The sequence below is a fragment of the Columba livia genome, chromosome 18 (assembly GCF_036013475.1).
Source record: "Columba livia isolate bColLiv1 breed racing homer chromosome 18, bColLiv1.pat.W.v2, whole genome shotgun sequence".
In the NCBI taxonomy this organism is placed as follows: Eukaryota; Metazoa; Chordata; class Aves; order Columbiformes; family Columbidae; genus Columba; species Columba livia.
Window position 1 is genome coordinate 2,782,264 of NC_088619.1, and position 14,129 is coordinate 2,796,392.

Below are 14,129 nucleotides of genomic sequence, written 5' to 3' on the forward strand. Positions count from 1 at the left end.
CAAAAGCACTGCTTCTGCTCTGCATGCAAAGGAATCTACCATCTTTATTCTCTACACATTGACAGGATTCCAAAGACTAATTACAGAAGAAGGTGACCAAGAGATTCACATTTTGTGCATCCCTCAGGTCACTTTTTTTGCCTCATGACATCTTCACTCTTCCTCTCCTATCTTCTTGCCATGAAACTCCCAGCTCTTCACTCGGAGCTTGTTGACCTGCGACTCTGCAATGTCAGCCCGCTCCTCGGCTTCCTCCAGCTCGTGCTGGATCTTGCGGAACTTGGAGAGGTTGACATTGGACAGTTCCTCCTGTGCAGGGAGAGCGAGTTGTTGGTGAGTAGCCCAGGGCAGGGCTTTCACTCCTGCTGCAGCTCGGCCTTGCGTGGCTCTGGGACTTCTCAAGGGGAAGGTCCAGAGCTCCATCCCCCACCCACTGCTGCTTACACATAAACCTCACACAGACCTCCTCATCCTCCCTTACTCAGGACCCAACTGGGACAAGCTTCACCAGTACTGTGTGACTACTGAGGAGCTAATTCATCACTAGAGTGTGTAATTTGTGTACTTATTCTCACACTTCTTTCATGCTCATGTATCAGGGAGGTTTGTCACAATAACAAATATCCTAAAATACTTGATTATCGATCCCTGGCATTTTCCAAATTTATGTTATTCACCTCCTCAGCACCTGTGTGACACTCACAGAAAGCAACAATAGTCCATTCTCCAACGAATACTCACAGCCTCCTCAGCTTGTCTCTTGTAGGATTTCACCTTCATTTGCAGCTTGTCCACTAGATCCTGGAGCCTGAGAACATTCTTACGGTCTTCCTCAGACTAGAGAGGTTGGTAAAAAAGAAAGAGAGTGAATTATTCGCTTCTCCACACCACAAAATAACATTGCCCCTTGGAGTTCATCTGAAAAGCTTTGTCTTCCTGGGATGACAATGTGTGAACCCAAGGAGACCTCCTGCCTTACCTGGTAGGTCAGCTCCTTCACCCTCCTCTCGTACTTGCGCACACCCTTTATGGCTTCAGCGCTGCGCTTCTGCTCAGCATCAACCTCCCCTTCCAGCTCCCGCACCTGCAAGGACAAGCCCATCTTTGGAGCTTCCCTGATGGCTGCTTATGTGACATGTTCACTCATGTACAAAGAGCAGCCCTACGCACTCTGGCCTCCAGCTTCTGGATTTGCTTCTTGCCTCCCTTCAGGGCCAACTGCTCAGCCTCATCCAGACGGTGCTGCAGGTCCTTCACCGTCTGGTCCAGGTTCTTCTTCATCCTCTCCAGGTGGGCGCTGGTGTCCTGCTCCTTCTTCAGCTCTTCTGCCATCATGGCTGCCTGATGAGAGCAAAGGGTCAAGTCCATTTGGGGGTTGCAGACAGTTTGAAGGAGAATACATCCAGCATCAGCAATGAAAGGAGCCCCCGACTCACATCTGTGATGGCCTTCTTGGCTTTCTCTTCAGCATTGCGGGCTTCCTGGATCGTATCCTCCATTTCACTCTGAATTTGGGTAATGTCTGTTTCCAGCTTCTTCTTGGTGTTAATCAAGCTGGTGTTCTGTAGAGGGAAAACCACAGTATTTTGTCCAGTGGACTTTTACCATATTTAGAAGAAAAAAATTCCTCCTTTATTTAAGGTTTTATGAATGTTTCATGTGAAGAATGTGTACTGCTGATTATTGGTAATGGTAGATTGCTGAAGTGTCAGTGACATGCAGCTGTCAAAAAATGAAAATAGACCTAATGGTCTGTTCAGTTGTCTAAGAACTGTAGGTATTATATCTATTCAACCCTACAACTTACTTGAGAGTGGAGGAGCTGCACACGTTCAGTGGCATCCAGAAGCTCCTGCTCAGCCAGTTTCCTCGAACGCTCCGTCTGCTCCAGAGCTGCCCGTAGCTCCTCAATTTCAGCCTGCAACAGGTTTGCTCTGCGCTCCACCATGGCCACCTGCTCCTTCAGGTCCTCCTGTGTCCTCAGAGCATCGTCCAAGTGTATCTGGGTATCCTGAGAAAGAGAAAAGAGAAATTACAAGGTGCCAGCGTGTGCTTGGGTGACAAAACTGTCAGAGACGTCTTTTCTCTTTCAGTAGCTTTGATGAACAAACCTTGAGCACTCCCTGGGTGTTCCTCAGGTTCTTTTGTGCCTCTGCAGCCACGCGGTTGGCATGGCTCAGCTGGATCTCCATTTCATTCAGGTCTCCCTCCATCTTCTTCTTCAGCCTCAGGGCTTCATTCCTGCTCCTGATCTCAGCGTCCAGGGTGCTCTGCATGGACTCTACAATTCTGAGGTGGTTTCTCTTCATCTGGTCAATCTCCTCATCTTTCTCTGCTATCTTCCTGTCAATCTCCGACTTCACCTGGTTGAGCTCAAGCTGGAGGCGCAGGATCTTCCCCTCTTCATGTTCCAGGGAGGCCTAGGCAATTTGACACAAGCATTTGTAACATCAATGAAGATACTGTTCCTTTCTAGGCAATTAAAGTATATTTCACAAAATCTCAGCTGACTGTGCTCTCCAGCCAGAACAGAGGGGGACCAAACATTTTTAGTCATGTGTCCCCATTGCTTATATTTTTAGTGCGGACACAATGATTATGGGCCTGTACCTCAGCTTCCTCCAGAGCAGCCTGGATTTCAGATTTCTCCTGCTCAATCTGCTTCTTGACTTTCTCCAGCTCATGAATCGCCTTTCCTCCCTCTGCAATCTGCTCCGTGAGGTCGGAAATCTCCTCTGTGGGAACCAACACCAATGGCATGGTCAGGCACAGAGCGCAATGGGAAGGGCCCTGTCACACCAAGGTGACAGACATCCCTGCCCTCCTGCAGGCACAGACCAATGTGCAGCGGTGCGTAGTGCTGGACAGGAGAAAGCCCTGCCAGGAGCAGAGGGCCGGGCACTTACGCTGCAAGTTCTTGTTCTCCCGCTTCAGCGTTTCCAGGTGGTCCAAGGACTCCTCGTAGGCATTCTTCATCTTAAAGAGCTCCGTGCTGAGAGAGCGAGCCTCCTTCTGGGAGGCTTCCAGCTCAGCCTGTGTCTCCTCGTACTTCTGCTTCCATTCTGCCAGGATCTGAAGAGAAACCAGGTGTGAGTTTGGATGTGGCCATCAGGAGGGGATGCTCTGCTCAGGAACCCCATGTCTGGAGCCCAAAAGACCTTGTCAAAGTTCTTCTGCTTCTTATCCAGAGCTGCACAGGCAGCGTTTGATCGCTCCACATCAATCATCAGGTCCTCCACTTCATTCTGCAGCCTCTGCTTTGTCTTTTCCAGGGAGGCACATTTGGCATTCACAGCTTCAACGTGTTCCTCTGCCTCCTGCAGGCGCTGTGCCAGCTTCTTCCTGGAAGGTGGGGAGCACAGCTCCAGGTGAAGAAGCAAGCAGATATTCCTAATATGGTGCTTTTCTCAACAGTGTGATTTGCCACTTGACAGTCTGTGGACCACATCCCTCTTCTATTTGTCCACATACTACATGATTTCTGTCTGCCATTCTCTGCCTCCTATACATATTTGCCTTTATCTTTTTCTTTTCCCTCCCACATGCATTACTGGATGTCTTTGCTATGCTTATGCCACCCCACCCCAAAGCAGAGCATTGGTTTCTTCCTGACAATATCATGGTTGTCTCCTCAGATTTCTGTCCTTAGTATGCCATCCTTTCCCACGTACTTGGCCTCCTCCAGCTCCTCCGTGCGCTGAATAGCGTCAGTCTCGTATTTGGTTCTCCACTGGGCCACTTCGCTGTTGGCCTTGGACAGCGCACGCTGCAGCTCCCCCTTGGCTTCCTGCTCCTCCTCATATTGTTCCCGGAGCAAGTCACAGTCGTGGCGAGCAGACTGCAGGGCGTGGGCCAGGGCACTCTTGGCCTGCAGGAACAAGAGTATTTGGACAATGAATGGAAATATCCTTGGCAATCTCCTGACTGAGGTTTTATTGGACACTGGTTTATCCATCTATGCAAAATGACAATACATTGAATGGGGAAAGAACCTGGTATTGCCAAAGGAAATAATGGGGAAGCTCCCAATAGCTAACATGAGAAGACTTGGACTGAAATATCTGGGGTATTATTTGTGTCTTATCATAGTTTTTTAGTTGTGTAAGTGTCTGAAACACGTGTTAGAGAGAAGAAATCTAATGCATAACACAGGATATGGATATTTAATAAATTTATGACAAAACCTTCTCACCTTTATCTCTTCCTCTAAGTGCCTCTTGAGTTCCTCAATCTGTTGTGTGAATGCCTGCTTGCCTCTTGACAGCTGAGAAACCAATGCATCCTTCTCCTCCAGCTGTCGTGAATATTCACCTGGAAAAGTTTGCAGATACACAAACATTTTATTGCCATTGATGACAGTATTGTGGACATTTAGAACTTTAAATCCAAGCAGTTAGCAGAACTTCAGAAATTTATGATCCCATTCCGACATTTCTCATTACAGGGGAGACAAGGCATGTTGGACTGACCTAGAAGGTTCATTTCTGCATTAACTCTCTCACATCAGCCATGTGAATGTCTCTACCTGCTTCTGTCTGGAGACGAGCTCTTTGAGCATTGAGGTCATTGACCATGCGTTGATGTTCTTCTTCCTTTGTCTTAATCTCACTTAGCTGATCTTCCAGTGTGCGGCACATCTTCTCCAGACTTGCCTTGTGTCAACAGACAGAAGAGGAGGCATTCACACTCTCAGAAACAGCAGGCACAAGAAGTTGCATTTTACAGAATTCCATTGAGGCAGAAACATCAATAAGGTATTTGTGTACCTTGGCTTTGGAGACAGACTCCATGTTACTGGCCAAGTCATCAATCTCCATCTTCAGCTCGCTCTTCTCCTTCTCCAGCTTCTGCTTCACTCGCTGCAGGTTGTCGATCTGCTCCCCAAGCTCAGCTGTGCTGTCCGCGTGCTTCTTGCGCAGGGCGGCAGCCGTGGCTTCGTGCTGCAGCGTGGCCTCTTCCAGGTCGCGACGCATCTTCTGAAACTCTGCCTCACGCTTCTTGTTCATATCGATCTGAGCTGCCGTGGCCCCTCCTGCTTCTTCCAGGCGCTCGCTGATCTCCTCTAGCTCCCTGGAGAGGTCAGCGCGATGCTTCTCAGCTTTTGCCCGAGAGGTTCGCTCGGCCTCAATTTCCTCCTCCAGTTCCTCAATACGGGCCTGTGGAACATTAGGGACCCTTCACACCTGGGCCTCCTCCTACCTGACCTGAGACTGGGAGAGAGAGGGGAAGGAACAGAGACTTGCCTGAAGCTCCTTGATCTTCTTCTGTAATTGCATGCCCAGGGATTGCTCGTCCTCGATTTTGCTCTGGATCTGGCTGATCTCAAAGTCTTTCCTGTGGGCAAATCAAACCATGTTAGAGCTCAAAGGAAAAAGACAGGTTTGACCCGCCCAGCACTCAGGTGTCCCACAGCCACACTTACTTCTTTAGTTTCTCATCCAGCTGCTGCTTATCATTTTCCAAATCCATTATGTTGTCATGGGCCAGCTTCAGGTCTCCTTCCAGTTTCCTCTTAGCTCTCTCAAGGTCCATGCGTAGTTTCTTCTCTTGCTCCAGGGACCCTTCCAGCTAAAGAGAAGACCATCAGTGCTCAACTGGTGGTGGCTGACTGTAACAGCCTTAATCTCCCCCTATACATTTGTTCTTACATCGTCCACTTGCTGCTCCAGCTTGGTCTTGGCTTTGGTCAATGTATTGACTTTGTCCTCTTCTGCCTGCAGGTCATCCAGTGTCTGCTGATGGGCCTCTTGGAGGGCTTTCTTCTCTTTTGTCAGCTTGGCGATGGTCTCATCCAGACCTGCCATCTCCTCTGTCAGGTTTTTCACCTGTGAGAAAAAGAAAGCAAGTGTCAGTAAAGGAAGTACATACAGAAGTCCTGTAACAGCACAGTGCTCTTCTCTGGAGCAGAAGTGACATGATCTGCCTGATACCTTGTTTTCAGTGGCATGTTTTTCTTTCTCAACCTTTGCCAGTGTTAACTCGAGGTCATCAATGTCTTTCTTCAGCTCTGAACATTCATCCTCCAGTTTCCTCTTCTTGGCTGTCAGCTCAGCATTGATTTCTTCTTCATCTTCTGCTCTCTCTGTTAGCTCCTTGATTTTGGCTTCTAGCTGGATTTTGGTTTTGATGAGCTGGTCACATCTTTCCTCAGCATCAGCCAAGCTATCTGCTTCCTGGTAGGGAGACACAGGTTTTCTTTTTTAAAAATGTTTAGAAGTTTATCTTCTTCATCTTTTATCTTACTAAATTGACATACATAAAAACCATGTCTGACTAACCCTTTCACTCAAACAGTTAAACAATGATTTCAGTTTTTCTGTCCATGAACTTTTTACACAATTTCTCAGTTTGGAACAACTTTGGCTTTTTTGGGGGTCTTTTAATTCTATCTCTCAGAATTGTGGTTGTGAGAATAACTTACGCACTTAGGTATCACAGAAAAGTGAACTTCTCCACTACTAATTTTTCAACAGAATGGACTTTTTGTTTCAAACACACTAATCAGTGGCTTCCTCTTTATAATTGATGTTGGACGCAGTGTTACATGGGGATACAAAGTATTCATTATTCTCAAGAGAAAAAGTGTTGGATAAAAAAAGAATGTAGCTATTCTTGATTCATTAGAGCTACTGCACATACTATACAGTTATTGCCTTTTAAAAATGTGCATACTCATCATATTTCCAGCCTGTCTGTGTGAAGTTTTCAATGCTGATTTCACATGGATTGCTATGCCTTCTTTCTTGGGTGTTTCATTTGAATAGCTTTGTCCTATATGAGTTTAACTGAGAAATACCTTTATAAGTAAGATCAAAATCTGTGTCTTCTTTTCCCTTTTAGACTGGGGAAGAAAACTCAGGTTTCCTATTTTCTAACTGAAGACTGAAATCTCAGTGTAACTAGGGGAAAGATCAATCATGTATTTGGTAATTTCAGTGCTTTAAATAATGTAATGAGTAAGTTTAAATTGCCTTGTAAGATAGGGTTTGAATACCAAATACTGCTGGAATATATTTTAAAATAATAATTTGTTTTTCCAAATTTGTTGTACCTACAAAGTTAATGTGATCTTGTTAATAACAAATGTACTATATGGCATATGATGAAAATCCACGTTACAGATGTAAATCACTACAGTACTCAGAGGTGAAAGATCTTCCTTGATTATTCAACTGCTTTGTTATTCTGTGTTGTACTCAATTATGTCCAAATAATACATATGTATGAACTGCCTAGACAGAGGTCACGGTTTAGTGTTGTTATACATATATATGGCCTCCAAATTTGGTATATGCATTTTGCATTTAAGGGTTATGGATTAATGCAGGACAGGAAGGACTCAGAGAGACATTTCACTAAGGAGGTTCAACATCTGCCTGTATCAGGGTGTATCTATGTGTTCCTTTTTATCTTCCCATGGAATATTGAACACTCTTGAGCATAGTAAAACACCATAGAACATCCATGTGAGATGAGAGCTTTGGTCAAAAGTGGGAGATCTGGATTAATTTCTTTTTAGACTGAGGAGAAATGTCAAGTCATATTTTCTGCTTTTTGAATGAACAATTAACCATTAGTTATTATGTGGCTATATTTACAGGCATCTATTTGAATTCTAGGTTGCATTTGCTGTCCAAAAGGAATAAATCCTGGTTAGATGGAGCTACTGTTTTCAGGACACCCTTGCTCAAAAGGAGTTGGGGGTTCAGGTACAACGCTGTCCTGAGTATTTCAACTTGGTTGGCTATGGAAGGCTTTGTCCTCAGAAAGCAAGAACACTGATTCCCACTTGGAGATCCCTGTCTCTTTGTACTGGCTGCTAGAGGGCTCACCATGCTGCTGAGAGACACTAGTTTCTGCAGCTTCACAGTCAACATGATGCATGATTCAGCAAATATCTGACATCTGGTCATCTATAGCCTGATCTTTTGCTTGCAAAAGAGTAATCTGAATGAATAAACTCTTTTTATGAGTGGGAAATAAATGGTGATACTCACTGCCTGCACTTGAAGCTGCAAATCATTTTTCTCCTGCAGCAAAGAAACCATTTTCTCTTCCAGCTCCTTCCTCTTTGCTTCAGACTTTGCAAGATCTTCCTTGGTTTTCTCAAACTCTTCCTTCATGTTGGCCATCTCCTTCTCCGATTCTGCACTCTTCAGCAAGGGCTTGATCTTGAAGAACAACTTCATCCAGGGCCAGTGCTTCACATTCATGAAGGACCGAACATTGTACTGGATGCAGAAGATGGACTCCCTGAAGCATAATTAAAACATACATTGAATATTTTCAGTATGACAAGTGTCAACACTTTCCCCCAAGTACAGTGACATTAACTGAAGATGTACCTCCTCTGTACCATTCTCTGGTACTCCACTCTCATCAGGAAGCCCCTGCACAAGGCCTGTGTGCGGGTGATGAGCTGTGCCAGCTTCTCATCCCTCATCTCCTCCAGCAGTCCCAGCAGCCCAGCTTTGAAGAACACCTTGAGAAAGGGAATGTTGCAGCACATCATTGTCAGGCAGAGCAAAGCACAGGCACACAGGGGGTGAAACAAGAGGGGGTTGTACCTTGGTGTGGCCAAATTTGTACTGGGTGTGGTCCACATCGATTGACCCAAGAAGCTTCTCAGAAGCCTTCTTGCTATCGATGAACTGTCCCTCTGGGATGGCGCTGGCATTGAGCACTTTGTACCTGTGGAAAGAGAGCAACCGTGAATGAAGGCAATATCAAGTCACAAGGTTATACAGTTTATTGAAATTAACAGCAGTCTTTGCATCAGAATAAGGCTGAGCAAGTTGGAATTTCACTCCTTGTTTAGAGACACAGTTATAATGAAGAGCTAATCTGGTTAAGAAATCTGTCTTTAGGTGATCAGTCATAGGTGAAAAGAGGGCACTGATCTCCAGCCATTTCAGTCTTCTCTCCTTTTCACTTAAACTACACTGTAGAAAATTGCTACTATGTGCACAAGAGGAAAACATCTTCCCTTGAAACTTACAGCTGATGCAATGGCCAGAGCACTCATAGAGTCAGCCATTTTTGCCTGGGAATATGTTGTAGCCACATCCCAGTCTGCATATTTTAATCTTGTAATCACTGGCTTGTGTATCTATTGTGCTTCCATACTCAGAGACACTGGCAAAGTTCAGTTCTGCGATGACCAGCAATCAGTGAGAACAACTCAATTATCTCTTCATTTCATAGCTCTTACCTCTGTTTAAAGTCAGCATAGAGGACTCTGCTGGGGAAACCTTTCCTGCAGATTCTGATGCCTTCCAGCACGCCGTTACAGCGCAGCTGGTGAAGTACCAGTTCATGCTCCATGGCACCTACCGATTCAGAGCATAAATGAATACCATAGTTTGCAGTGCAAAGGGGAACGGCTTTATCAAAGGAAGTTCTTTTTCTGCTTGAGCATCTTACCAGGTGTTTTTGTTTCATTTGGGATGATGCAACGGACAAAATGGGGGTGAGTGCTCCGTAGATTGGTCATCAGCTTGTTTAAGTTCTCCTGTGAGACCATGATTTAGCTTGTGTTTATATTAAATATGGAAAAAGTAACTCTTAGATAATTTGAACGTTGCATAAATGGCCTATCAATGGTGATGCACTGGGCTGAAAATTGTCAACTGATGATTTCTCAATCAATAACTCAGTCCCTTCTGATTCTGAACATTGAACACCACCTTTTAGGATAAGAAAAATGTTGCCATCAACCCAATGGGAGATAGAGGGTGGGTACTTCATAGTTTTCTTACAAAATTCACATTTATTTTAACTATAAGTTCAGGACTTTATAGTGTTTTTTTTCATGCCTTAAGATTTTTATTTTGGTTTTTAATAAGGATCTGAACAAAAGTTTTTTGTTATTTTGCTGTGGCTGAGGAGTTGAAAGTGCAGTTTAATTCTAATTTGCATACATGAAAAGATATAGCATTTACTTACCCGGAAAAGAGCTGAGACAGTCTGGAAAGAAGAACCCTTCTTCTTGCCTCCCTTCTTTCCACCACCACCACCACCAGCCTCTGATAAAATGAAGATAACGATACATTTATGGCTTTTGGGCCCATTCATAATTTTTCAGAACCACTGTGCACCAAAGAGATGACATTCCAGAGAACTGACCTGCCTCTCCACCAGCAGAGGCAAAGAGTAAGGCCAGTGTCTTCACAGATGATTTCTGGTACAACCCAATGACGGTTTCATTCAGAGGGTCCTTGTTCTTCTCCAGCCAGCCAGAGATGTTGTAGTCCACCGTGCCAGCGTAGTGCACCAGGGAGAAGTGAGCCTCAGCCTTGCCTTTGCCAGGTTTGGGCTTCTGGAAGTTGTTGGACTTGCCCAGGTGTTGGTCATAGAGCTTGTTCTTGAAAGAGGTGTCAGTTGCCTTGGGGAACATGCACTCCTCTTCCAGGATGGAGAAGATGCCCATGGGCTAGGAGAAGCAGCAAAAAATAACACTGATAAAATACAGATGTACCTTCAGAAGGAGACCACAGTAAGGCACAGGGAACAGAAATGCATTCAACATTTGTATAAAAAGTGGATCAAGTCTTTTGTTAAGTTTTGCACATGCAGTTCTAGACAAAATATGAATTTCTGTCTGAAACAAATATATTTCAGAACTGACAGTGTCACAATAATAATGAAAAGTTATCTAAATAATATGGTAACTGATGAATCATGATGGGATTTTAAATATTTGCACTGTTATTTTCCAATGTAAATTTGTGTAGCTGAAGGTGCCTTACTAAAATCTACCTTGTCCAACAGATCACCAGGTATTTCAGCTACTTCCTGAAATCCTATTTTTTATTCATCTCTTCTCATTCTTTTACAAGAGGATGTTACATAAAATAGTGTCAGCTTGTAGTGATGGTGTTATTAATCCCTGTTTATGGAGTACCTTTTTACTGTATGCACCTATGATTTTACTTAAAGTTGTGTTTCAGAAATCACAGTTTTAATAATGAAATCATAGTAATAGGAGTGAAAACTGTGTGGTTTTCTGAAAAGAGATCTTTCATCTTTGTAGACTGGAAGACCATCAAATTTTGTGTGATCACTTTAAGTCTTCTATGACCAGACAACCAAAAGTACAGTTATTTGTTTTTAAATGCATAATGTAGCTAATGGATCAGTTAAAGGCACTTCATTAGTAGCCTACTTACAAAGGTCCTTAGAAATTATTTTAAGTGAAAAAGTACTTTTTGAACACAAATAGTCAGGAACATAAATGAATAGTAATAGGTTTGTAAAGCATTAGGGCAAAAATAAGGCTGAATAAAAATCCTGTCAATACTGTCACAAAGAAATAACAAAATCTTATAAGTAATCAGCATACTTTTTCAATGAGCTCAATGCAGGCAGCCAGGTCCATCCCAAAGTCAATGAACTCCCATTCAATTCCCTCCTTCTTGTACTCCTCCTGCTCCAGCACGAACATGTGGTGGTTGAAGAACTGTTGCAGTTTCTCATTGGTGAAGTTGATGCACAGCTGCTCCAGGCTATTGAACTGCTCAGTGCAAAGACAAGATTTACTCATTCTCATGATGAATAATTGCCTTTTTCTGTGCACTCAGGCTGCCTTCCAGGGATGCCCAGTTAAATATATTTTAATGGTAAAACATCCCATTAACCATTTTAAAGAGGTTGGATTATTTTTTCTTTGCTAGCTCAGTGATGTTTACATGCAAAATTTATTTTTAAATCAAATTCCAAAATGATTTGGTAGTCTTATCCCTTTCAGAGTGGAATTTACTTCACTCTTTTTTCTTGTATTGTGTAAATTTTCCTATTGCCCTTACAAAATAAAATAGACATTATCTGTGTCTGCACTAATGGAAGTCAATGCATTTTTCCTTTTCAAATCACCGTTTGGCCCTTCAGAACCAGAAGATATATGTTGCTGTCTTTTTCCAAAGCCTCATCACAAGCTTTTGTAGGACTTAAGTCTACCTTTCTCTTCCTACATTCCATGACATTGTATCTTTGGTACTTATGTGCTGTTTGCCAGTGGATTTTTTCAATACTAATCCCAAATTATTGAAAAGCTACATTTGTGCTAATTATGTAAACAGCAGCTGCTTATTCCTTGTGTATCACATAAAGCTGTTACACACAGACCCATTGAAGCTCATGGATTGTGCTGAAGAAAAAGTAGTGACACATACAAGGAAGGAAAGCATTTCCAGGAAAAAAAAAATGAACTTTTTAAACAAAAATGTAAAACTTGATTTGACATTACAAGTGAATAGAATGTTTTAAAAAAACCCAAAACACCAAAAAACAACAACAACGACAAAACCCAACAAAAATCCCCACCAAAATTCCCCAGAGTCTGTTAAGCCCTAATTGCCTTTTCAATATTTTACTATGATTTCTGTGGTACTTGCATCAAAGATCTCAAAGCCAGCAATGTCCAGGACACCAATGAAGTACTGTCTGGGCTGCTTGGTATCCAGCTGTTGGTTGATGCGAACAACCATCCACAAGAACATCTTCTCATAGACAGCCTTAGCCAGAGCACCTACCGAATTGTTCACCTAAAATGAAGAAGAAAAGGAGCAGAAGAAAAATAATATCCAGAGCAAATAGTAAGTGATACAAGGCAGATGTTCCCAGTCACCAACTGGTTCTTACCTGCTGCACAGTTTGACCCTTGGTCACATATTCATTGCCAACCTTGACTCGGGGGTAGCAGAGGGCCTTGAGCAGGTCTGCTGAGTTCAGACCCATCAAATAGGCGGCCTTGTCAGCAACTATACAGAAAGAGAGAAGAAAACAGTGACAGAGGAGAATGGTTATTGAAACTTGTCCTTCTCTAACATGTAACTGCAGAACTGCAGGTTTCAGCACTGCAATCCTGTGATAGCTTGGAGGGCAATTTAGAAGCATGACAATGATGATAGTTGAGAATTATGTCTTTATGAAAGTAAATTGGAGCAAGATACCTGCATGCCAACTGCCAGATATGTAACTGGTACTGTTACTCAGAGTTCTAGATTTTGCTAATACCTTCTGTGCCGTCCGGCTCTGCCTGTTCCTCACGCTGCTTCTGCTTGAACTTCAAGTTCCCATAGTGCATGACAGCCCCTGTCAGCTTGTAAATGGCTGTTTTCTCATCAGCAGTGAAGCCCAGGATGTCAATGGCACTCTGGCAACAGAATCAGACAAATAAATCTCTGGGCCATTAAATGGAACTTTCCCCATACCAATATGCTCTGTGTCACTTACATCTGTAGCCATCAGTTCCTCCTGGTCATTAATGCTGGCAACAGTGATCTCACCTTGACTCACAAACTGGTAGTCATATGGGTTGGTGGTAATGAGGAGCATGTCTATAAAGAGGAATAGGACATATTTGGTCATAAGAACGAAGACAAACATTAAACACATTCAAATTCCATCAAAGAATTTATAATACTTCCTACCAATGAGCTCCGGCTTCTTGTTGGACATGATCTGATAGAAGATGTGGTAGCTTCTTTCTGCTTTGAGTTGGAAAGTGACTCTGGACTTCTCCAGCAGATCTGGCAAGGGCAGAAGTAAGGAGTAAGGCATGAGAAAGTACACTGAGGTGGAAAGGGATGAAGGAAAGTGATCTCGTCAAGAGGTGTCTTACATGTTTCAATGTCTGCAGAAGCCAGTTTGCCAGTGGCTCCAAAGTGGATTCGAATGAATTTGCCCTTTAAAAGGGAAAGAAAAAAGTAATTTTGTAATTTCAGTTACACTAAAAGTATATCACCTTACGTTGCCCGCAGAGGACAAGATTTAAACTTAGAATTAATTTTGAATTATTTTTTCTTATATTTCATTAAGTATCAAAACAGAATGAAAAAAACAAATAAATACAATTTGTATATTGGAAATATTAAGGTAAAAGCTTAGTTGAGTTGTTGTTCAGTGGACTACCCTGAATGCCCAGGGACAAGAAAACCACTAAGCAAGCCTTTTATTAGGTCATTTATGCCTCAGTTTGAATAAGGAATATAGAAAAAGCAAAGATGCAGTTGCCATTTTTTAATCAGATACGATGCTGTGAAGGTAGATTTTAATGGTGAAAATATTAAAAGAGTATTTTGAATCTTGTGGAAAACAGAAGGCAGGTGTTGTTTTTTGAGTTGTGGGGA

General features: G+C 43.1%; 1 protein-coding gene and 1 long non-coding RNA gene across 7 annotated transcripts in view; one reads left to right on the top strand and one right to left on the bottom strand.

Annotated features, from left to right (window-relative positions):
- LOC110365887 (uncharacterized) overlaps window positions 1-14,129 on the top strand; it is a 37,360-nt gene that overhangs the window by 4,893 nt on the left and 18,338 nt on the right. The gene's annotated exons all lie outside the window — the stretch shown is intronic.
- LOC102098190 (myosin heavy chain, skeletal muscle, adult-like) overlaps window positions 1-14,129 on the bottom strand; it is a 20,069-nt gene continuing 5,940 nt past the window's right edge. The window contains exons 8-39 of the mRNA XM_065034466.1: window positions 13,622-13,685; window positions 13,431-13,529; window positions 13,234-13,337; window positions 13,015-13,153; window positions 12,640-12,758; window positions 12,393-12,542; window positions 11,342-11,512; window positions 10,126-10,432; window positions 9,946-10,025; window positions 9,424-9,511; window positions 9,212-9,329; window positions 8,568-8,691; window positions 8,346-8,482; window positions 7,998-8,253; window positions 5,931-6,173; window positions 5,649-5,825; window positions 5,423-5,568; window positions 5,244-5,334; window positions 4,767-5,156; window positions 4,526-4,652; window positions 4,193-4,311; window positions 3,672-3,868; window positions 3,159-3,342; window positions 2,907-3,072; window positions 2,611-2,735; window positions 2,112-2,420; window positions 1,808-2,011; window positions 1,437-1,562; window positions 1,171-1,341; window positions 980-1,084; window positions 742-837; window positions 1-309 (exon numbers count right to left, since the gene is read on the bottom strand). Coding sequence (XP_064890538.1) covers window positions 154-309; window positions 742-837; window positions 980-1,084; window positions 1,171-1,341; window positions 1,437-1,562; window positions 1,808-2,011; window positions 2,112-2,420; window positions 2,611-2,735; window positions 2,907-3,072; window positions 3,159-3,342; window positions 3,672-3,868; window positions 4,193-4,311; window positions 4,526-4,652; window positions 4,767-5,156; window positions 5,244-5,334; window positions 5,423-5,568; window positions 5,649-5,825; window positions 5,931-6,173; window positions 7,998-8,253; window positions 8,346-8,482; window positions 8,568-8,691; window positions 9,212-9,329; window positions 9,424-9,511; window positions 9,946-10,025; window positions 10,126-10,432; window positions 11,342-11,512; window positions 12,393-12,542; window positions 12,640-12,758; window positions 13,015-13,153; window positions 13,234-13,337; window positions 13,431-13,529; window positions 13,622-13,685 — 5,088 coding nt within the window. The 3' untranslated portion in view covers window positions 1-153. The remainder of the gene's footprint in view (window positions 310-741; window positions 838-979; window positions 1,085-1,170; window positions 1,342-1,436; window positions 1,563-1,807; window positions 2,012-2,111; window positions 2,421-2,610; window positions 2,736-2,906; window positions 3,073-3,158; window positions 3,343-3,671; window positions 3,869-4,192; window positions 4,312-4,525; window positions 4,653-4,766; window positions 5,157-5,243; window positions 5,335-5,422; window positions 5,569-5,648; window positions 5,826-5,930; window positions 6,174-7,997; window positions 8,254-8,345; window positions 8,483-8,567; window positions 8,692-9,211; window positions 9,330-9,423; window positions 9,512-9,945; window positions 10,026-10,125; window positions 10,433-11,341; window positions 11,513-12,392; window positions 12,543-12,639; window positions 12,759-13,014; window positions 13,154-13,233; window positions 13,338-13,430; window positions 13,530-13,621; window positions 13,686-14,129) is intronic.